Source organism: Penicillium bovifimosum, assembly GCF_028826915.1.
Source record: "Penicillium bovifimosum strain IBT 22155 chromosome Unknown utg000006l_segment0_segment0, whole genome shotgun sequence".
In the NCBI taxonomy this organism is placed as follows: Eukaryota; Fungi; Ascomycota; class Eurotiomycetes; order Eurotiales; family Aspergillaceae; genus Penicillium; species Penicillium bovifimosum.
Genome location: NW_026622715.1, coordinates 2740317 through 2762594, shown reverse-complemented (window position 1 = coordinate 2762594; position 22278 = coordinate 2740317). Strand labels below are relative to the sequence as shown.

Below are 22278 nucleotides of genomic sequence, written 5' to 3'. Positions count from 1 at the left end.
TTGTTCCATCCACAGACCACGTCTTTTTTAAACAATATCATTCCAACTCTCTAAGGTCCCCCAACTCGGCATACAAGTGAAATACTTCTTAGATATAGGTAGGAAACACATATCCTTTCTATTCAAACGACTCGAAAACATTCAATTAATATCCCAGTGCTTGTTTAGTACCTACATCAACTGCGTTGCGTTATCATTTCTAGCAATATGAAGACTCCAGAAGACAAGGGCAGCTCTGTCCCTCCTGGAACTCATGCTCCCAGGCCCCAAGGTCCTTCATGGAGAGGTTTTGCAGAGACATTTGTGATTACCTTTTTGACTCTTCTGATCACCATCTATCTCAAAGACGTCTTCTTCAAGTCCGACAATTTTTTACTTCAGTGTGGGATTCATGCCTCATTTTTTACTTTATTCAACTTTCTGTACCGGAAGTTTCAATGTCTTTAAGTACATAGATCCCCTGTAGTCTGAAAGACAGGCAGCGGTCGAAACAAAGAAGACATCCTCTTACTCCACTCCACGTATGCCGGCCCCGGCCTATTGGAGCGCTAAACCCAAAAGGACAGAACTAACCCGATACAGTCCCAGATCCGCCTTTTTCTTCCTATCCCAGGAATTTCTGGACTTCTCAGACTATCTATGCTACCCAGATACCCAATATGGAGGAACCAGTCCATCCGTTACGACCTGATTCAAGACTCCCAGAAGGGAATTTTCACAATGCCACCCCGCTTATCGAAGAAGAGGCCTTCTTATCGCCAGGGACATTCTCCAGCGCCGACGACTATGCGGCCAATCCCAGATTCCTCGAACTACAAGAAGAACTCCGCTGCGTACTTTTCTCAGCGGTCGCAAGCCTCGAGCCAGCAACATATACACCGCCAGCACCCCTAGAACAAACGGAAGGACCACAGCTCCGAGCCCCGCGCCAAAGCCTAGATTTTACGCGGGTGATCTCAATTCCCAAAATCAGACTAATCTTCTACCTAAAAAACTGGATCACCGAATGCGCGCCCTACCTCGACAAATTCGACGAGGCGCGCCATTTCGGCGTCCACATCCCCATTTTAGCACAAGGCTCGCCAGCCCTGTTCTACGCGATTCTGGCGTTCTCCGCACGGCAAACGGAGCGCAAAGCCTGTCTTGACAAAGCTTACGACAGTCTCGAGCTGTACCAAGAATCCATCCGACTCCTGGCGCCATGTCTCCAAGCTAAAGATCCCAATGTCCTCGTGACAGTCTGCATCCTCGCCGTGATGGAACTAATGTCCGTCAGCCCGCGTGACTGGCGACGTCACGTCGAGGGGTGTGCGGCGCTGTTCGACTCATTCAACGTGAACGGGCTTTCGGGTGGACACCTTCAAGCAGTGTTTTGGTGCTACGCACGGATGGAGCTGTGTGGAGCCATCATCTCCAACGGCGCAGAGAGCACCGTTCTTCCGCTGGAGAAATGGGTTCCTGCCATGCCACCGGGCAGCTCAAAGGAGGCACAGGAAGATATGATCCGTGATTTGTTCTGCGAGAAGGGCCACGCGTCGGCGGATATGCATGCCAATTGGGCGGTCTACTTGTGCGCTAAGACTTGCGACCTTTCCTGTCGGCGCACGCGGTTTCTGGAACTCGGCGAGGCGACCGATGACCCCCGCCCATTCTCCGAGCAGTGGAGTCGGCTCTGGGAAGAGTTGCAGTACTGGCTTGAGCAGCGCCTACCGGCTATGCTGCCTATCAAGACTACCGGGATGGGTAATGGGCAAATCTTCCCGCAGATCTTGTTTGCACATTGGGCGGCTATTTCTGGAAATCAATTATATCATGCTGCGTCTATTATGATGTTGGACATGAGGCCGGTTGAGATGGGGCCGCCTGCTGCTAAGCCGCATTTCTCGGCTATTTGGCATGCCCGGAGGGTTTGCGGAATTTCGTTGACGAATCCTCACTCGGGCAATTTGATCAATGCGATTCAGCCGCTGTACATTGCTGGAAAGTTGCTCAGTCATCACAGTGAGCATGTTGAGGTTGCCAAGCTATTCAAAATCATCGAGCGCACGACGGGATGGGGTGCGCTGTGGCGACTCAAAGATCTCGAGAGAGCTTGGGGATATGAGCCCGGGGAGATACTCGGCGTGATCTGAGATTTTGATGACACGGAATCCGCTTGCTCCATCACCGTTCAGTACCTCGCGCCTAATTGACGCAGCTTCACAATGCGCAGAACGCGGACGATCACCTCAACGACCGGCAGACAAGTCACGGGGATACTCATTCAAAAAAATGAATCTGATGATATGAATTTCTATCTCTATACATTAATGGCCCGAGCCGGGCCTCAGTGCCAGTCTGGCCAGACCAGTCCGAAGTATGTACACGGCATGCATGCCTGCAGACATCGCCTTCCTCACCCTAGGCCAAATCCGCGCAGGACTTAGGATACTGGAGAGCGTGCTTGATGCGCTGCTTGAGCTTCTCAGCCTCAACTTCAAACACATAGTTTACCTCTCGAATACCAGCAGGCGCAAGCGCCTTTTGGTACACATGGATATTCCCATAGTTCGGGCTACCATAGGATGTGTCCACATCCAGGAACACTTGAGAAAAGGGTGAAAGTCAGCCACCTATCGAATGAAATGGCCCAACCCGCCTTTTGACATACCTGAAGTCTGGTTTATGGAAAGTGATGGATCCACCATCAGCGCAGCGGCTGTCTCATCCCAGAAGGGGAATGATAGGTCATAATACTTATAGAATAGCTCGCTGTACGGGTTAGGGACAGAGAGCACCTCTTCCTTGAACTCCTGGGTCGGGAACACCTGGTTCGCAACATTGCCGGCGATGGTGATATTGGGGAAATCAGCTGTCAAGGCGATCTTGGAAGCTTCGGGGTCAATCATGAGATTGATCTATTAATCATTCATGTCAGCGATACCTAGAACCATCACGAACCAAACGAAAAACAGCTCCCCACTCACATCAGACTGGTAATCAGCGAGCATGATACTACCAGTGGCCTCCAGCATATTCAAATCAACATATCCACCCATGATCACCAAATCCTTGGCAAGTGACGCGAATTGCGGATCCATGCGCACGGCAAGCGCGACGTTAGTCAACGCTCCAGCGGAGTAAATGGATACCTGGCCGGGGTACTTGTGGACCATCTGCACCATGAAGTTGGCTGCCGAGGTCGAGTTCTCCGGTCGGCCCTTAGGGAAACCTTCTTTGAACGCCTCCTTGACAATGCGGTTCGGGTCACCCGAAGTCGGATCATTGCCCTCGGCTTCAAAGGTCTTATTCTCCGGCGCAAATGCACCCTCCCAGGGCAGTTTGCCATGAATCATCTCCCATGCCTGGAAGCGGTGTGGCGTATTGATCAAAGGCCATGTCGCGCCCGCATAGACGGGAATACAGCTGAGATTTCCGGCCTCCAGGGTCGCGACGGCATGTAGCGCTCCCTGGGGCTGCCAGCTGTTGGCCGTGTCTGGAGATTCATGTTAGGATGTCGTCATTGCAATTGTATGCCGAATTTAGACACTCACCAGAAGCTAGGCCTAGAATTTCCACATCGCCGTCTAGGGCAACCAAATACGGTACAAAGCCTGCAGTGTACCAATCATTGTCCATGATGGCATAATGCTTGTCAGCCCGCGCCTGGGGTACTGCAAGCGCGCTTGTGGCGAGAGCAAGCAATGAGCTGCCAAGCAGCGGAAGCGATGTGGACCAGAGCATTTGGATGGCTTGCCTAGCGCAGGTAAAAAGGAACAGGCTGAATTGAACAAAGATTTACGAGTCAATCACCAGTCGCAACAGTCACAACATCTTTATACTTGCAGAGAAACTCAATTCCATCTTGAGTCTCCATTTTACTCCATTATCCCAAGAAAGAAGTTGTCACCGAATACTACATTGTAGATCAATCAGAATGATCAAGATTTTCCCGTCGCGATCGCACGAACTTTCCTCGGGCAGGATTTGACCTAAGCGAAATCAAAACAGTGGCTCTGATTTCCGCAAAGGGATCGCCTCCGCACTTTCCCGCACTGTGAATTGTCGGGGCCGCCGAGTCAGACCGAGTTTTAGCCCTTGTGAGACTCGGGCTAGCCCTCAGGGCCCGAGTTTCCCATCGGAAGGCCAATTCGTCCCGAGAAGGATCCACTCTTCTCTGTCCCTGGAGTCTGGCCATCCCCTTTAGGCGACTAGAGGCTACATCCCCTCCAAATAGGGTTAGCGCTCGGGTTCCTCCCCAGTTTTGCCTCCACAAAATCAACGAACATTTTGGGGTCCCGCCCAGAAGCTGGAGAAATCCACGAAACAGGATGGGGTTGAGATGTTTTTTTTTCTCCGCACGTGCGAACTGGGAGGAGTATGACAGAATATTTCATGATGAGAAAATATGTATATATGGGCCCCTCTTTTCCCTCCCCATGTTTTGGATTCCCCAGATTTCGTCTCTGCCGTAGCGGTAACATCTAAACGCAATTCGGAAAATTCGGCATTCCTCTCCAATTGCCTGACATGACAGTCCGATCCTCCACAGACGTGGAGTCTGCTCCGCGCGTTCAACTCGTCAAGAAATCCATGTGGCAGTCTATCTTCGACAACCCTAAGGTTCTTGCCATTGCCTTCTTTGCTTCGTGAGCATCCCCGGCTTTCCGAATAGACAGAGACCGTACTAACGTCTGCAGATTCGGAGGTTTTGAATATGGCTACCAACAAGGTGTACTAGGCCAGTCCCTGGTCATGACCCGCTTCATAGACAACTTCCCCACAGTCGTCGCCTCATCAACATCAACAGGCTGGTTAACCTCAGTCCTGCAACTGGGCGGTATCGTCGGCTCCCTGTCAGCCGGTATTATCGGCGAGATCTACTCGCGCAAATACACCATGTTCTTCGCCTGCTGCTGGGTTATCCTCGGCAGCTACCTCTACATCGGTGCGACAGCCGGCAACCCCTCTCTCCTGTATGCTGGCCGTTTCTTCACCGGCCTCGGTGTCGGTCTATTCAGCGGTGTTGGTCCTCTCTACAATGCCGAACTGGCAGCCCCCGAGATGCGCGGTCTGCTCGTCTCCTTCTACCAATTCGCTACTATTCTCGGTATCATGATTTCCTTCTGGGTCGGCTACGGCAGCAACAACATCGGCGGCACGGGTGACACGCAGTCTGATCTTGCGTGGCGCTTGCCTTCCATCATTCAGGGTATTCCTGCTGTTGCGCTGGCTTGCGGTATCTGGTTCATGCCTTTCTCGCCCCGTTGGCTGGTTAAGCAGGGCCGTGATGAGGAGGCTCAGAGTACGCTTGCTTGGATGCGCAAGCTTCCTGTTGAGCACGAGCTTGTGCAGATGGAGTACCTCGAAATCAAGGCTGAGGCTGTCTTTGAGAAGCGCGCGTTTGCTATCGCTTCGCCTAAGCTTGCGGATAAGGAGAAGAGCAGCGTTTTCATGAACCAGATTGCGCAGTATACCAACTGCTTCCGCACGATGGATAACTTCAAGCGTGTTTCCATTGCTTGGTTGGTTATGTTCTTCCAGCAATGGAGTGGTATCGATGCTAGTAAGTTATTCTTTCAAAAATTGGTGGTTTGAGATTTTTGACTAACTGAATTCGCCTTTAGTTATTTACTACGCTTCCAACGTCTTCGTCAGCCTCGGTCTGACTGGCGGTACCATTGCCCTCTTGGCCACCGGTGTGACCGGTGTCGTCTTCCTTATCTCTACCGTCCCCGGAATGTTGGTCATCGACAAGGTCGGCCGCAAGCCCATGCTTCTGGGTGGATCATTCGTCATGTTCGCCAGCATGGTCATCGTCGGCGTAATCGTCGCCAAGTTCCAACATGACTGGCCCAACCACGTAGCAGCCGGCTGGACCGCAGTTGGTAAGTCACAACTTCAACCCCACATTGTCCCAACAAAAGACTGACCCGCTTCTCCTAGCTCTAATCTGGCTCTACATCGCAAGCTTCGGCGCCACCTGGGGCCCCGTCTCCTGGACTCTGGTCTCCGAGATCTTCCCTCTCTCCATCCGCGCCAAGGGTGCCTCCATCGGTGCTTTTAGCAACTGGATCAACAACTTCGCCATCGCGTTCTTCGTGCCTCCTATGCTCGAGGACTGGCAATGGGGTACCTACATCTTCTTTGCTGGTTTCCTTGCCGTCGGTATCGCCTGGGTTTGGTTCTTCCTGCCCGAGACCAAGGGTGCTTCTCTCGAGGATATGGATCGTGTGTTTAACAGTAACGCTGGCGAGCAGGATGCCGAGCTCCTCCGTGAGGCACAGCGCGATGTTGGCCTGACTGCTTTCCTTCAGCGTATGTCGGGTGGCGCTGATATGGAGAAGAGTGAAGGATCACAGTATATTGAGAAGCTTTGAGCGACGGATTAGATTGTTGGGCGGTTTACGGATGTTTTATGTAATTTAAGCAACGCTTTATGAAGTCATTTTCTTTCATTCAAGTCTGCTCTTTTCTCTTTAGGTTGCCAGGTGGTGCCATGTACTCCGTGAGTCCGTAGTGATCCGTACTAATGTTGAGCATCACGTCACGTGAAAGTGAAGGCAAGGGCAACCGCCAACCTTCTTCACAGGGTAGGCGCAACTGCAAGCACGTACTACCACGTACCTAGCAAACAACCACTTTAGGAAGGCACACTAGCCCGTGACGTCCATGAGAGTATATAAATTATAGAAACTCGCTACCCCTCTCCCAAATGTCTTGTCCTTCTTCCTCTACCCTCACTCATTCATCACTTCCCACCTGCTCATCCCGGCCGGGACCGGCCCTGCTTCTTACGTGGAAGTCGTCCACCACCTCAATCCGACGATTGTGCAATTGGAGTCGTACGGAGTTCAAATAAGAATTCATGGATTGAACCTTCGGAGGAAGGCGATAAGCCAGGAAGCCCTTCATTATCCTGTCGAACTTTATGTTCGTGATAGAAACGGCATGCCAGTGCGTCGCCAGCGAGAAGTATGTTCAAGACCTCTGGTTTATTCAGTCGACTCACTAACAGCGTTTAGGATGTTTTCCCGATCCCCCCTCAAACCCCAACTCCCCAACGACTTAACCTGACCCGCCGAGAAGTGTTCGGAAGCGATGGCCGACAGAAACAAAATGCGCATCCTGGTGCCACGCTCGAAGGAGGACCCTCGTGCTGGGTTCATGGTGAGTCACCGGCGCTCTCTCAGTCAATGAAGGCCAAGAAGTTAATTGTCAATAACTAGAGCAACTAGAAGGTGTTCTGGGTGCCGGGGTCCACTCAGCGGTGAGCACCCGCTCCATGTTCTTTCCCGTTCCACGTCGGAACGGAGTCATGAGTGCGAGAGTACGAAGATCGCCGCATGTGTCGTGAACAATGATGCCGCCGTTGAGGGTAGGAAATACAGGGGCTATCCATACTACCATGAGGGTTCCGCCCACAGGAGAGCTGAAGGTTCCATGGACCGAGCCTTCCAGCGGAAGCTGGGAAGCGCTTATATACCTGGAAGAGATGGATGTGAAGTGACCGACAATCCTTGTTACGGGGGAAGCCCCGAAACTATGACACATGAATTATCGTGGAACTCCCCATTCGACATTTGCTGGATTCTCCACATCGATGCCCACATGGTAAGTCACCGGTATGCTTCCAGTCTCTGATCGCGTGAAATTAATCATCGTCAACGAAAAGGGGCTCTGCGTGTCCTCTTTTAGAAGACCGCCGCGTATTTCGCACAATGTGCGATGTCCTACATCCTCCAGCAGGAATCCGCGCTCTTCCTATATCATGTGAGCTGAGCGCGAATGCGAACAAAAACAGCAACGCACTGGTAGCCCGCACTGGCAGCCAGCTCGTTCAGAGGACGCCGATCAGCGCTTCCTTCCCCTGAACCCCGAAGGAGTGACCGAGATACAAGATCGACTATGTTAGTGCGATACTCGAAGAACGTCGTTTTCGTCAGCACCATCCCTCATCGGACGCGCTTCTATGGGGCGCCGATGCTGGTGGGAAACGGACGGTTTCATGGCGTTGATGACCTCCATTGGAGTAATGGAGCCGTGTAACAAAGAGACGAAGATCGATATCAGAGCCTCGTTCGCCGGGCCAGGCTCACAGCCGTGTCAGTCATGGAAGCAAACGGGGTACCTACAAACCCACTGTCCTCCACACAACCGGCTGCCTTCCAGGTGTGGCCTGCGGAAAGGCCCACTTGGACAATCGAATCATCAACAACAACACGCCCCGATCACTATCAGGAGAAAAAGACATCATCGTTCGACATCTCCCTTCGTGTTTCCGACCCACCTACTCAACCTACGAACCATCGGAGCTCACAACCTCAATCCGTCATAGGCCGCTGTGTTATAGACGACTAGAACCAATATTCATGGCATCTTTCCCAATTACAAGAATGTCAAGCTCACCGAGTTCAAGCAGCTTCCACCCAAGATCCATTAGTGCACAGATAAACACCTATTTACTATTGTAATATACATGGATTCTTGAATTAGCAACCTACAGGCTACATGTACTTAATGACAGACAGATCACAATGGCCTGCCGTGAAGTGGGCAGTGGCTGTAGGGTCGATAGAGCCTCCCATTGGTTCATGCCCCACCCAAATCGTCGGCCATCTCCGGCACATGCGCACATATCGGGACTGCGGAGCCTCCGATCATCTTTTCTGCAACATCTGGGGTAATTCATCGCATCTTCGACATGCCCAGGAAACCCACGCCAGCAGCCAAACAGCGGGTGCGGACTGGCTGCCTGACCTGTCGGAAAAGAAGGAGAAAATGTACGCATCACGTGAATTGCTCTGTTTCCCCTGAACTAACGCGGTTGGCGAGGAATTAAGGCGATGAGCAGAAGCCCAGTTGCGCAAACTGTCAGGCGAAAGGCTTTACGTGTAAATATGGCTCTGATCTCGAATTTGTGCCGCCCCGCCCTGGGGCCATCTCCGGTGGGAGACAGGGGTACAGCAGTATCACCGTAAGTCCGGGGTAGTGGATGCGAGTGCCCGGATTCGCGCAAATCTCAGCCCAGGAGGGATCTGATGCTGACACTACACAGTTTGTGAATGAGTCTCCCGTTCCGGTTGGGAATAAGCCTAAGAATCAACAGACACCTGCGGATGAGTCGCAGAGTAATGCAGATCTCACGGTCGGCGGATTGCAGTCTCCAGCTGATGACCAGGATAACTCTGGCGATACGCGTCGTGCTTTTGAATTCGATAGCATACTATCTTCGGCAGAACCTATCGATGAGTTCTCAGAACCTCCAGTTTCATTTGGTCGCAGCGAGGATGCGCCAAATACTCGATATATGAACAGTGCTCCATACTTTGGATACCAATCCGTCGCGAAGAACCGAACCGCTGAAAAGCCAGCGCCTCTTGCCAATGGGAGCCACGAAACTGACCTGCTTCGACATTTTCGGTATCATGTTGGGCCTTGGATTGATACCGGCGACCCTGAACTCCCGTTCGGACTACAGGTTCTTCTTCTTTCGCGAACGAATAGAGCGCTACAGGCTGCCGTTCTTGCGCTTTCTGCTGGCCAAAGACTCCTCGTGGCGTCTCCGAATAGCCAGGATCTGGAGAGTAGCCAGCGATTGCGAAAAGAAGCGGAAGAGAGTCTTGCGAATGAATACGATCTGGCTAGATATGCTGGACACACCCTCTTGATGCTGCAAGATGCTTTGCCTGTTGGACCACGGCAGTGGCGAAACGTCTTGATGCCCAGAATAAAGCATGTCAGTGACTTCGCATCGCGTGCAGTGGGCGAGGAGGTTGGGGAAGCTCTGTTGTGGCTTTACTTTCGACTTGGTAGGCATCCTATCATTCCGACGCCAAAGCAAATAGGAACTGACCGACACTGTATTTCAATAGATCTCGCTGGTTCAATCTCCTCCGCGAAACCTCCGTTAATGCCTTTTCAATCATTCCTGCGTGGAGATGGTACGTTCTTGCATCACCCACAACACATGCGACCTCAGACCGTCAATTCCGTCTACAAACACATCGTATGCCTTTTGGGGCACTGTCTATCTTTGGTACACAGTGGCCCAGAAGTTTCATCTCCACATACAGCCACATCGTCAGATATACCGCCATTTTCTTCTTTACGCCAGTCGCACTCACTATCACAATGGACAATCCTGTGGTCCGCCTGCCAGAAATGGTACAATGAGCGCCCTGTCAATGTGCAGCCGATCGTGGACATTCGCGGCGGTGAAGCGGACCAAATCGACCCAGACCACCAGTCTTCATTCCCCATCCTCATCTACACGACACCAATGGCGCTGGTCGCCAACGCCGTATACCACACCATCTCCCTGCTATTGCTCACGCATAAGCCTCGCCTTCTGAAATCCTTACCTGGACCGAGATCCGTAACATCCTACATCTGGCACGCGCAGTCAATCGCCGGTATCGCGGCAAGCAATGATTCCCCCGAACAGTGGGATCCTATTCTAGTCGCAAGCCTTTTCACCATCGCCAAGGAAATGACGCATGCATCACAACAGTCGGTCTTATTAGACCGGCTAGCCAGAATAACAGGAACAACGGGGATCAAGCTAACCCATGAAACCGAAGAGCTACAAGCAGCGTGGAACCTTGCTCGCTATGATGAGGAATTTGATGATGAAGCAGACATGATGGTTTCATAAATATACGCCGAAACGCCGGTTCCTGCTATATACAATCTTTTGATCATCAGCTGTGTGCGGCGCACACATCTAATCATTGCCCCATCATTCCAAATCATATGCAAAAGGAATACTCTGCATAGCACCCCGACGCTGCACGCACATCGCAGCCGCAGAATTTGCCCTCGAAACCGCAGCCTCGATCTCCTCATCAAATGCCTCCAGCCCCTTCCCAGAAGCCAAGAAGCGCGCCACAGCAGTCGCAAAGTACCCAACAAATGTATCGCCCGCGGCAGTGGTATCCACAACCTTAGCCACCTTCACACCAGCAACAGTCCCAGTGCGACCGGTCTTCGTCGAGAAGTACACACCCTTCGCGCCAAGCGTAATAAGCACAATCTCAACACCAGCACGCTCATGGAACTGCGGCGCCAACTCCTCAGGCCGCAGATCATCCCCCTCAACAACATCACCAACAGGAAGTCCCTGAATAGACCTAGCCATCTGCACGACCTCCGTCTCATTCATAATCAACACCGCCGTACCACAAAGCTTCTCAAGCGGAACTCCATCCGGGAAAACAGGTGCAGGGTTGAAAGCCACCTTCGCGCCCTTCTCCCCGCTATTGAAATAGCTCAACAACGAAAGAGTAGTCTCCCGCGGGATCTCACCCTGCAAAACCACGATATCGGGGTATCTCTCCTGCGCCCGTAAGGCCGCAACAATATTCCCCATATCACCCATAAGGCCCGCATGATTGGCTCCAGGAACCACAAGAATGCGATTCTCACCACCACTCCCCTCCTCAACGATAATAGTCGCCGAGCCGGTCTGCGCGTGCTCAGACTGCTCAATGGAAGCAGTATCAACGCCGGAGGTCTCCAGAGCCGGTTTCAGGAGCGTACTGTAGTATGGATCGTTCGCGCCGACGGCGCCGATCATGTTCACGGTGACATCTTGGGTTGTCCGCGATGTGAAGGAGGAGCGGCCGCAGGCGACTGCTTGGTTTCCGCCTTTGCCGCCGGCGGAGACGGTTAGGGAGGTTGCTGTGAGGGTTTCGCCTGCGGCTGGGCAGCGCGGGGTTGCGGTTACGAAGTCGATGTTTAGGGAGCCGATTATGGTGATTTGGGGGGTGCGGGGTCTTGTGAGGGTCATGATGGATGGGTTGTGGGTGGTTTGTGATAGATGTATGAGTTCGGGAGTTTTAGGAGGGTTTGCGCGTTAAATGTAATGAAATTGCATTGGATGGAGAGAGGTTAAGTCTAGATCTAAGGGCGCGTCGCATGACCTTTTCATATTTTTGGTCGGTCGGGATCTCGACCGTCGGCTTCTTTTGGTGTCCGTGATGGCATCCCGAGTGGGTACGTCGGTTGCCGGAGGTGGGAATTGTAGGCTATGGATGTCCTGTTTGGGTTAGTGGCGCTTACCCTTCAACTAAATCTGGTTTAGCGCGGGGACAACTTTGACTAAAGCGGAAGGAAGTTAGGAATGTACAACATGGCGGAGCCACGTGGGGAACCACACGGGACTTTCCCCAGAAATTGAATTAATCAAGCGGATGGGGTTTAGCCTGCTCATCACGCGATCTAGCGGGGCAGAAAAGAATCAATGACATTCGTTGCGTCACTGTATCGACGTTGATATCGTCTTCCTTCGGCTGCCAAGGCTTGTTGCCTCTTAGTTTTTAATCATGTCCAGTAACTCAGGTTGTGTACCCTTCGAGGCTTCGACGGTTAAGAGGATAATCCCAGCCCACAGAGGGCAGCAGGCTCCAAATGTCAGTCGTTGTCAGAAAACAAGAAGGCACTGCGTCGCGTCGGCTCGCCAGTTGACCGGTTAGCTCGCCAGTTGACCCAAAGAGCACATTCGCTTTCCCACCCCCTAGGTAGGCCAAAGCTACTTTATGTATGTGGCTAAAGGGCATGAAAACACAGAATGTCAAAGTCTACATACACCTTGGTTGATTGACAACTCACTCATGGTTCCAGCACGAACATTGATGAAGAGGACAGGCTCTTGATGACCTCACGACTCGGGAAGACCTCCTGACAATGTAGCAGATAATAAGTAGCAACCAACCTCCGTACCCAAAGCATGCTACATGCCCGTAGTTGATAACATCTCACTAGTTCGACCCGTATTGATGCCTCGGCTCTCCATCAAAACCCCGCGTCGGGTAGTCCAACCGCCACGATAAATCGGACTTTCCATTTCCGGTCAACCGCCGCTCCGCGGCTCCAGTCATCCCGCCCCTAAGCGGGAAATATTTTGCGACAACCACATCACCACAAGAAATAAGCCATTCCAAAGCGATCTACAATGGAACTGACCTTCATGGTCCGTAATGATGGCACACCCAAGAGAAGGCAGACACGGCGTGCATGTAACTCATGTCGTCATAGAAAGGTGAGCCATCCTGTCCAAACTAGAAGCCCTACAAAGCCGGACTTATTCGCTGACGTTCTAGAAACGATGCTATCATGATATTCCCCCAGACCAGTCAGGTGTCGGCAGTTCTTCGCCTGACATCGCCGCCGTCGGGGATAGTCAAAGTCCTGTGTCGCGGGGCTCGAGGCGGGACCCGGTTGTTCGGAGTAGGTCTGCTTCTCCTCGTGATGGCCGAGGGTTGGATATATCGCAAAGAACGGTGGAACGGCAGGATGAAGGTCCAGGTAGGCCTGGCGCAGGTAGAGCTGCGGATGTCGAAGAATCGCACCGGTTTGCATGCGACTCAAACCCTATGGCGACTCTCATGGAACAGACTGAGTCAAGACTGCAGAGGGGTCCGTCTCAGAAGGGAGATGTGGGGGCTTGGTTGGATGTCGAAGGGAATACCACGAATCAAGGCGAGGCTGTCGGGTTCTCTTCACAAAGAGCGTCTGATGGCCATGTTGACACTGACAAGCTGCCGCCGAATGAATGCCAAGAAGCCTTGGTAGACATTTATTTCCATCGGATACACCCGATACTGCCTCTTCTCGACGAAGATAAAGTGAGAGCGCAGCAGAAAGACGGCAGTATACCTCTACGGTTATTGCAAGTGATATGTCTGGTTGCAGCAAAAGACAGCAATGCGGCCGTTTGGCTGTGTCTGGGTTCCCGTGCAAATCAACTCCCATTAGATAAGTTCAGCAACATCCTCTATTCCGATGTCATGCAAAGCATATCAAGGAGGTCGGAGAAGAAGGTCCTGGCCATCCAGATCTTGGCGCTGTTGTCGCTTCACGAATGGGGCCCCACGGGCGCCGAGGATTGTTCGTTGAACCTCGCCCAGGCTATTCATGATGCTCAAACCATAGGGCTACATTTAAGAAGGCGGGGGAGCTCTTCTGATGCCTTACCAGCTCGTCTTTTCTGGTGCCTTTGGAGCTTAGATCGATGGAACGCTGCTATGAATGGGAGACCGTTGATGATACATGACGACGACCTGGGTCAGGGGGTAGACGACGTTGTCTCGGGATTTCAGTCGCCATTCCGTGTCTGGCTTCGAATTGCTGACAAGCTCGGAGAAGTGATTCACTTTTACCGGCCGATGATGAGACGGGTTGATCACAGTGAAGTAGATCTTCCGTGCTTCGAAGAGCTGGTTGAGCAGTGCGATGCATTGGATATGGCTCCAGAGTTTCTTGGTATGAATCCCGCTTGTTCTCTAAGTACAACATCATCTAACTCTCAGTCTGATAGTATCCCTCGAATTCCTTTACCACTCCGTGATAATTCTCTCAACACATTCAAGCGGTCTACAAGGCCGCTCGAGACCCCGAACTTCCAAGATTCGACAGAATGATTCAATTCTGACCATCGTCTCCCTCAGTCGCAATCAAGATATTGGGGACTACCTGCCGGTCCCCATGATCGGTTACACCATCTCCCTCGCCTTCTCCATCACGTATAAACAACTACGAAACAGCAAATTACCCAGTGCGCGTGACACAGCCATTTCCCAACTCCGACACTTGCATGAGTGCCTCAAGAAATTAGGCTGCACATGGTGGTCGGCTGTTGTCATGACCCGGCTAAGCCAGCGCGTGTTGAACAACATCCAACCCACCGCCGACCCAGAACGTTCCACAGGTTCAGAAACACATATCACCCGATCGAACTCTCGGCCCGGGGTGAATCGTATATCTCCCCGCTATATCACGTCGAATGGGGACCTGCAGTCGCATTTGGGTGCTGACAGAATGCAAATGGCGAGACACACGGATAATGGGTATCAGCCTGCACACTCTTTGGCTGAGGGTCCGCTGGGAGTTGATGAGCACTCCGGGGTTGCGGAAATGTACAGCACACCTTTCATGACTCAGACCGGGTTCGAGGACTTTGATGCTTTCTTTGGCAATTTTTTAGACGTCAGTTACCCGAGTTGCTCGAATGATCCATTCTTGCTTGGTCTCGACCTGCCGGATTTCGAATTTGCTGAAAACCTGGGTTGATAAAGTTGCGAAGGCGAACATCCAATCAAGGGACTTTGATGTAAACCTCTGTGCGTTGAAACAGGACATGATAATGGGTGGAAAGTTCCCTCCATAGAACAAGGATCTGCCCCTAAACACGCGACAAATGTCAAGATCACCAAGCATCCTGTGCCAATATTATCTTACGTAGACAGACATCATTACAGGAATGTGAGTTAATTTGCCCTCCAAGGCTAAGAGCCCTGGTAGACTCGATTTCTTGAAATCAGCCCCCCGACCCCGTTTAGGAATGTCCGCCCCGTCGCGCCGACACCACAATGTATAAAGGCGAATAATGCGCCATTCCCCAAGTTCTCCAGCTGAGATATAATTTGATCAGTCTAATTTGACCTGCTAAGCTGCATACTCTAAGCCTTGACGATGTTCCGCAAACAAATTGCCAGCTCGGAGTTGAGGTATCGTGACCTCCAACTTCTTCCGCTCATACCCTAACTTCTACTACAGCCTCGACCAATCCTGCATTTTCATCTCAGAAGACCGCCACCCACTCTCCGTTACAGGGAAATTCAATATCTCCCTCGCACAAGATGCATCAATCAAGAGCATCAAAGTAATATTGCAGGGAACATTCACACTGTAAGAACAAACCACAACGTGAATTCATCGCATACCTTTCTAATCCCACAATTACTAGCCCAGTCGAAGGACTCTTAGGCCAAGAAAGCCGCAAACAGATAACATTCGAACAAGTGCAAGCCCTAGCCTCATCAAAAACCCTCACCGCATTCCGAATGCCAGCAGGAGACCACGCATTTCTCTTCGACATCCCACTCCCAAGCAAGATTCTCGGAACAATCACCGGCCCAAACCACCAGTACCACACATACCGCGTCGACGCCATCGTCGAGCGACGTCTCAAGCCCGACCTCGTCGTCTCCCAACCAATCAGGATCTACCAGGTCTCCGACCTGGAGACGAGCTATCTAAGACCGCATTGTCCATTGGTCAGTCCGGTTCTCTACAAGCGGGGGAAGATTATGTGACATGAAAGTAACTGAAAGATATCTAGATGCTTGAAGGCCACTCGAGCCAGGATATTCAGTATTGCATATCCATCGCTGACCGGAATGTTCCTTTTGGATGCACATTTCCAATCGAGTGCTGGTTTGCACCGCTGGTGAAAGGTGCAAAGCTGAGTACTGTTACCGTTGAGGTGATTGAGAAACAGACTGCGCAGTTGGAGGCGACTGCGGCAGAATCGGTGCGGCATAATGTGCGGTTTATCACTGCGGCTCAAACTCAAATCGTCTTCTGCAAGACCATCGATTTCTCCGGGGAGCAGGAGGTGTCTGGGGATGAGTTCTCGGAGATTGAGTGGCGCTTTGCCACGTCGGTTTGTTTACCCCGGAGTATGGATGCTTGTTCGCAGAGTATCGCCACAAAGCATGTCAAGATTGCCCATGAGCTGAGGGTTACGGCGGAGTTCAGGGATGAGAGCGGGAATGTGGTGGCTAAGGTACGTGTTTGGTTTCCCGGGTACTTAGAGCTTGTTTCTGACGGAAATCAGGTTGCGGAAGTTCTGCCATTCAAGATTCATATGACGCCGAATGTGGGTGGTGAGGATCAGTCTGTTCAGCAAGTCATTCAACGCGTGCATGAGACCCGGTGTCCACCTCCGGCATATAGTGATCATTTCTCGGATTTGATAGTGCCTGTGGCCAATCAGCTGCATCTTTTCGAAGATCCGTTGCTTGCGGAGATCCATTCTGCGCGCTCATCGGGCGAAGGAAGCAGTATGGATGGCGTGGATCCTTCTCCCCGATACGAGGAAACTGTATAGTCTCTTACTTCTTTGGCGTTTGTGGCCCCATTATCATCGGATTGATGACCAAACTCGAGAGCATCGAGGATTTTACAATCCCACATTCATGCCATTCGAACTTTCAGTATTCAAGTCATCCTAACGTACCTCAATCTATTGCATCTTGTAAACCAATCCCTCCTCCGGCGCCACTTGTCCATTGCACAGTTTCTCCCAACCTCCCTCAATACCACCAGCACTCAAAACACCCTTCCCAAACACAATCTCCATCCCCGGCACACTCAAATGTCTCTCATCCAGCCACTTCTCCCACCTTGCACTCCTCCTCTTAAAGTACCCCTCAACATCCCCCGAAGCAAGAATCGTATCCTGAACACCAGAGGTATTGAACTGAACCTTACCAAGCTTCTCCATAGCAGCCCTCCCAGCAATCACCTCCTGCATCGAATACACCTTCTGCTCATTACCAACCTGCACAATCACGACCTCACAATGCTGCAACCGCGCATCCCCCTTGATAAGCGCAAGTACATCCTCAACCGCATTATCCCTCCCTCCAAAGTCAACAATCACAACCTTCTCGGCCTTGCGAGCAGCCAACCACTCCGCCGACTCCGTGGACCCAATATCTCCATACCGCACAGCGATAGAAGGAACCTCGGAGCCTAAATTCCGATCCGCCTCCGCAGCCCGCTCAATAGAGGACGTAACCTGCATCAAGCCCAGGGGTTTCACCTGTCTCCGGGAAAGGAAGTACGTGAACACCCTGGCCGTCTTCGTCGACGCAGCCAAATTAACCACGACGGCAGATGACAAATCCGCATCAGAGCGTGACCACGGTAACCCAGCCTGATCACCCAGCGGATGAATTGGCTTTTGGGCCTCGGCGTCAGCCGGGAAGACGTACTCGGCAAGGAGGTATCCAGCGACACCGCCTATAAACAGAGCCGTCCAGGCCATGCGATCCAGTTCATCCCTGGCAGATTCCGACATGGAATCCAGTTTCAGGTCTGCGATTGAGTTTGATGAAGGTGCTATCGTGTAGCGATTGTATAGAGGCATTAGTTGCTGGCGATGAGGGTTGATCTCAATCCAGTGAGCTTCTGGGGATCCGCGTGTGAGTTTCAGATCGGTCGGGACGTCGGATGTAGGCCAGAAGCCGTAGAGTAGTGTGCCTTTTGCTAGATCGGGGATGGTGCTTTCTTCGATTGTTGCGTAGCCCCATGCCGGGACGATTCCCCATTTTGTGGGGTCGTTGTATGGTGCCGGATAGTTTGCGGATACGGGGTATGCGTCCCACCTGTTGGATGTTATTTGGATTCTCTGTAGAGGTGGTTGGCGATATTGGGGAATTGCAATTTACCAGTGCAGAATCTCGCCCAGGAGGGCATAGGTTAGATTATTTGATGTGAGGCTGAGAAGCAGTGGACGGATTCGAACTGAGGACTCCGCTAATTCGCTTTGAGCAGCGGCTTCGAGGTTGAAGCTTGCATGCTGGCGGTTGTCGAGCTTTGATACCACGTGAACACCCATGGCTGCATGTGTTGTGTAGAAGATTGCAATTGCCGGTCAGGATGAGCTGGATCTTCCTTTTAAACCAAATGATGACTGATGACACGGGCGATAATCAGCCGGCGGGGAACCCCCGCCAAACGACTTGGCAAGGTCAGCATGTGCATGTGCTGATACATCTTGGTAACAGGATCAGTAGTGACATAGCTAAGAATAATGATAATGATTCATTGTGACTGCATACAGGTTCTCTAACATAATCATGAAGAGACCTTAGAAGCACTCCCCGACTCCCCCGTAAACACCCCGGGTATCATGGATGTGGCGCTGAAAGGCAAACGAAAAAGCACCAAACAAATCATAACTCATAACAGAAAGCGATCTATGGAAGATCGACCATGCCATCGCTCTCAGTCGCGACATCATGGCCAGCCGAAGGAGGCAGCGCCGGAATATCACCAGACTCCTCATCGGTCAAGTCATTGTCATCGTCGTAATAGTCATTATCATTAACCTCCGACGCATCACCAAGACCAGAGCCAACCATCTTACTCGCCTCAGCAAGTCCACCCTTCTGCTTTCCCTTCGTGACCGAGGACGAAGAAGTGGCCATCGCGGGAGGCTCGGACGCAGGAATCTGAGCCTGACGGCGGGGGGCAGCGTTAGACTCGCGCGCCATCCTCATGATGGCCTGCCAGTTCTTGTAGTCATCGCGCCGCGGAGCTGTAGGCCCGCACTCAATACCACAGAGCTCCGTCACACCAAGTGTTTCAAAACGATAATCGCCCCGGAACCATGTTTTGCCCGCTGGAATGCGAGCGTCGGCCTGCGCGGAGTAGTGACGGCCCTCCATGACGCCGGAGACATCGTAGTCTAGACTGCGCGTGCCGAACATCAGTCCCGTGGCGAAAGGCTCGTAGCAACGGCCAATGACGGCATCTAGGGGGATGCTGCAGCTCTCGCCGTTGGCCATCTTGTACCAGGGGCCATAGTCGCGTATACTGCCCTGGTAGAAGGCGGCAAGTGCCTGGCTGGGGGTGAGCGGTTGAGGGTTGTCCCCGGCTGCTGGGTCGTGGAATATGCGCGAATTGCGGACGCGTGATGGGTCGTTCGTATACCCCCGGCCAAAGAGCTGGACTGCATAGTGCTTGGCTAGCTGCTCTGGGTCGTCATCGATGCAGTCTATCAGGTGAAAGAGGATATTTGTGATAACCATCACATCGGTTATCTTGGGGACTTTGCCTTTTTGGAGATCGGAGTATTCGAAGCCCTCTGGTCTGAGACGGATGGTGTCCCCGATGAAGAGGAGTTCGCTACCGATGAAGATGCCCGTGCAGTAGATACTGCAACTTCCGCCTTTGCCGACTATGTGGTATTTTCTCACAACGCTCCAGGAGGACATCACGGTCATGGCGTTTTCAATAGATGGGTGCCATTTGTCCCGGTCCTGGTCATTGAGAAAGATTTGCCAGGTGTTAAAAGGCCTGATATTCCGCAGGGGAACGTACGCGTAGTGGTTCGAATAGGACTTGTCGTCGCCCAGAGGGTCTGGTAGAGTCTCCACGCGGAATCCAGAGTAACTCAGACCGCGTGGGTCGTCGGGTGTTTCCATAATGCCCCCCGTGTGCGTGTCCTTTTCGGGAGTTTGAGTCACTACACCTGCACGCCAATAAGGCACACCATGCCAAAGGCCATCATTGCGAAGGATTTCATAACGGCCAGTCGCGGGATTGAGCTTCAGACTACCGTCTTCGAGACTCTCCGGGATCCAGAGAACAATCTCACCACGTCGCGGGAGCCGAGCAGGATCAAAGCTCACTTTCACGCCGTAACAAGTAATCCATTCGTGGGTCAGAACCCAGTCGAAATTGATCGGTTGCTCAGCACGTTCGTCAATCTCGCCATTATGTAGCAATTCCATGACATACGGTCGCCAGAAATCTGTGCCTTCGGCGTCGGTGGGTTGGGGCGTATTGTCGGCTGGGGGGCTTGTTAGTGTATGATTTGTTCCATTGAGGTAATGAGTACTCACATGGTGGCGGCACAGCGGTCTTTCCCACTGCCGTCGCAACTGAGACCTTTTCTTTCATTTTTCGGGAAGTGACACACAGCTTGCAGGGGCAGCTGTCGAGTGTCCCTTTGACAATGGCGAGGAAATGCGGCAAGAAGCTGACACACGAGTTAAACCTCTTTCCACTCGGATGCCCGAATAGATAGGGATCGCGCTTTCACAAGTCCGTTAGCTAGAACTAAGTTATCAAACTCAGGGACACTCACCACGCCGGGGGCGCTAGGGCGAGGCAGCTGAAACAGGCAGTATCCGTCTGGCAACTTCTCGATGATGTGGGTCACTCCTTTGATGGGCTTTGTCAGTCACGAAGTAGAGACACGAAACTTTCAAAGTGCGAGGAGAGGATGGAGATGGAAAGACAAAACACAAAGGGCAACACAACAGCCGGACAGCGCATAAGCCGCAGGAACCCAGCGTGTGTGCGCGTAACAATACGCATAACTCTAAGCAAACGCAAACAGCAAGCCACAAGAATATGCACAGTAACTTATTATATCTGAGCGTCTGAGACAACTCACCTTCTTCATGTGTGCCTGCATCCTTCACCCAATTCTCCCCAAGCTTCTGGCGCCAGCTTTCATCGGCCCGGTGAGTATATGGGCTCCCCGGCCAAGTATTCACATCCCCATCACTAGCAGCAGTGATGGGGATGACGACCACCTTATTATTTTTAGAAGACATGCTTGTCTTCTCTGGTGTTGGAAGTCTGAGATTCGACCGTTCGATGGGAACAGAACAAAGCAGTGAGTGGTACGTCGAAAATAAAGGTGAGGAGAGTGATAGGTTGACAAGATGAACTATGGAGAAAAGGTGCTTCATGTTTGGCTTTCCCATTGTGGAGGCTGTCTTTATCCATAACGATACTGCCATGATTACGGTACATACCGCAACCTACCACTCTCCTCACCTTTATTTTTGACGTACCACTCACTGCTTTGCTCTGTTTCCATCGAACGGTCGAATCTGAGACTTTCGGCACCAGCGAAGACGAGCACGTCTTCTCGAAATAATAAGGTGGTCGTCATCCCCATCACTGCTGCTAGTGATGGGGTTGTGAGTACTTGGCCAAGCAGCCCATATACTCAACGGCAGGACGAAGGCTGGCGTCAGAAGCTTGCAGAAAATTGGGTGAAAGATGCTGGCACTTAATGACCCAGCGAATCATGTTCCCTCTGAGCATGTTGAGGTAAGCACCGGCAAGCAGAATAAAGTACGGAGTACTAACTATCATACAACGCCAAGGTCAAGCCGAAGTCACTGGATGCCGAACCGATCACCTTGAAACCCATCCCGAGCCGAGGATTTGATAGGTCCAACTGCCTGGAAATAAGCTCCGATCGGACACCAAAAATAATCTCGGGCCGAGGAAGAATTTTGACATCCGAATCTTTACCTACGCACCTTTCCAGCTCTGGAGTGTACAATAACCCCAAATTAGACGGGAAATACCTTGGGCTTGTTGCATGGTATCCGGCATCGGAGCCTAGTTTTCATTCCCCCAGTTTCAACAGACAAAATGGATTTGAGCTTCTGGGTAGACTACACTGGCGTAGAGAGTCAGACGGATGCTGACGTTCTGGGTTGTAGCTCTCCTCGTGTGTGCTTATAGGTAGCAGATGTATTGCAAATACCTCAGTGTCTTTCGAGATAAGTGTCCATGGAGATTGACTAGAATAACGTGAGGTGCCCTCGATGTATGCTCTGTCGTTCAGGCGTTGAGGACTCCAACCAGCATGAATCATCAATCTCGCTTAAATCCCAGTGAACAGTCGCGTCGGAGCCCGACCGCCGCCGTACCGTAATGAATGTCCATACCATACCACATGATCGGTGGACACTT

The 22278-nt window shown here is 51.9% G+C and overlaps 10 protein-coding genes across 10 annotated transcripts; 6 read left to right on the top strand and 4 right to left on the bottom strand.

Annotated features, from left to right (window-relative positions):
* Positions 1–659: 659 nt before the first annotated feature.
* Positions 660–2132, top strand: N7515_008689 (putative C6 transcription factor; the record flags this gene model as incomplete). The annotated part of the gene is made up of 1 exon (XM_056669433.1): positions 660–2132. One exon carries the CDS (start codon positions 660–662, stop codon positions 2130–2132), a length of 1473 nt encoding a protein of 490 aa, XP_056519263.1.
* A 268-nt stretch (positions 2133–2400) lies between these two features.
* On the bottom strand, positions 2401–3723 carry N7515_008688 (uncharacterized protein; the record flags this gene model as incomplete). The annotated part of the gene is made up of 4 exons (XM_056669432.1): positions 2401–2585; positions 2651–2897; positions 2967–3475; positions 3534–3723. The coding sequence occupies 4 exons, from the start codon at positions 3721–3723 to the stop codon at positions 2401–2403; spliced, it is 1131 nt and encodes a 376-aa protein (XP_056519262.1).
* A 786-nt stretch (positions 3724–4509) lies between these two features.
* Positions 4510–6359, top strand: N7515_008687 (sugar porter family MFS transporter; the record flags this gene model as incomplete). The annotated part of the gene is made up of 4 exons (XM_056669431.1): positions 4510–4628; positions 4680–5545; positions 5607–5867; positions 5926–6359. The coding sequence occupies 4 exons, from the start codon at positions 4510–4512 to the stop codon at positions 6357–6359; spliced, it is 1680 nt and encodes a 559-aa protein (XP_056519261.1).
* A 571-nt stretch (positions 6360–6930) lies between these two features.
* On the top strand, positions 6931–7208 carry N7515_008686 (uncharacterized protein; the record flags this gene model as incomplete). Its single annotated transcript, XM_056669430.1, has 2 exons — positions 6931–6954; positions 7005–7208. The coding sequence occupies 2 exons, from the start codon at positions 6931–6933 to the stop codon at positions 7206–7208; spliced, it is 228 nt and encodes a 75-aa protein (XP_056519260.1).
* Positions 7209–8607: 1399 nt separating this feature from the next.
* N7515_008685 (uncharacterized protein) lies at positions 8608–10636 on the top strand (the record flags this gene model as incomplete). Its single annotated transcript, XM_056669429.1, has 5 exons — positions 8608–8762; positions 8842–8956; positions 9038–9791; positions 9855–9923; positions 10035–10636. The coding sequence occupies 5 exons, from the start codon at positions 8608–8610 to the stop codon at positions 10634–10636; spliced, it is 1695 nt and encodes a 564-aa protein (XP_056519259.1).
* Positions 10637–10720: 84 nt separating this feature from the next.
* On the bottom strand, positions 10721–11770 carry N7515_008684 (ribokinase; the record flags this gene model as incomplete). The annotated part of the gene is made up of 1 exon (XM_056669428.1): positions 10721–11770. One exon carries the CDS (start codon positions 11768–11770, stop codon positions 10721–10723), a length of 1050 nt encoding a protein of 349 aa, XP_056519258.1.
* A 1164-nt stretch (positions 11771–12934) lies between these two features.
* Positions 12935–15051, top strand: N7515_008683 (fungal specific transcription factor domain-containing protein; the record flags this gene model as incomplete). The annotated part of the gene is made up of 3 exons (XM_056669427.1): positions 12935–13021; positions 13083–14244; positions 14300–15051. The coding sequence occupies 3 exons, from the start codon at positions 12935–12937 to the stop codon at positions 15049–15051; spliced, it is 2001 nt and encodes a 666-aa protein (XP_056519257.1).
* Positions 15052–15824: 773 nt separating this feature from the next.
* N7515_008682 (uncharacterized protein) lies at positions 15825–16873 on the top strand (the record flags this gene model as incomplete). The annotated part of the gene is made up of 2 exons (XM_056669426.1): positions 15825–16046; positions 16103–16873. The coding sequence occupies 2 exons, from the start codon at positions 15825–15827 to the stop codon at positions 16871–16873; spliced, it is 993 nt and encodes a 330-aa protein (XP_056519256.1).
* A 135-nt stretch (positions 16874–17008) lies between these two features.
* N7515_008681 (DUF2855 family protein) lies at positions 17009–18388 on the bottom strand (the record flags this gene model as incomplete). The annotated part of the gene is made up of 2 exons (XM_056669425.1): positions 17009–18155; positions 18219–18388. The coding sequence occupies 2 exons, from the start codon at positions 18386–18388 to the stop codon at positions 17009–17011; spliced, it is 1317 nt and encodes a 438-aa protein (XP_056519255.1).
* Positions 18389–18749: 361 nt separating this feature from the next.
* Positions 18750–21143, bottom strand: N7515_008680 (Transcription-silencing protein Clr2; the record flags this gene model as incomplete). Its single annotated transcript, XM_056669424.1, has 4 exons — positions 18750–20347; positions 20400–20592; positions 20645–20721; positions 20957–21143. Coding segments are annotated over 4 exons (2055 nt in total), but the record flags the coding sequence as incomplete, so codon positions are not given.
* Between the last annotated feature and the right edge of the window lie 1135 nt (positions 21144–22278).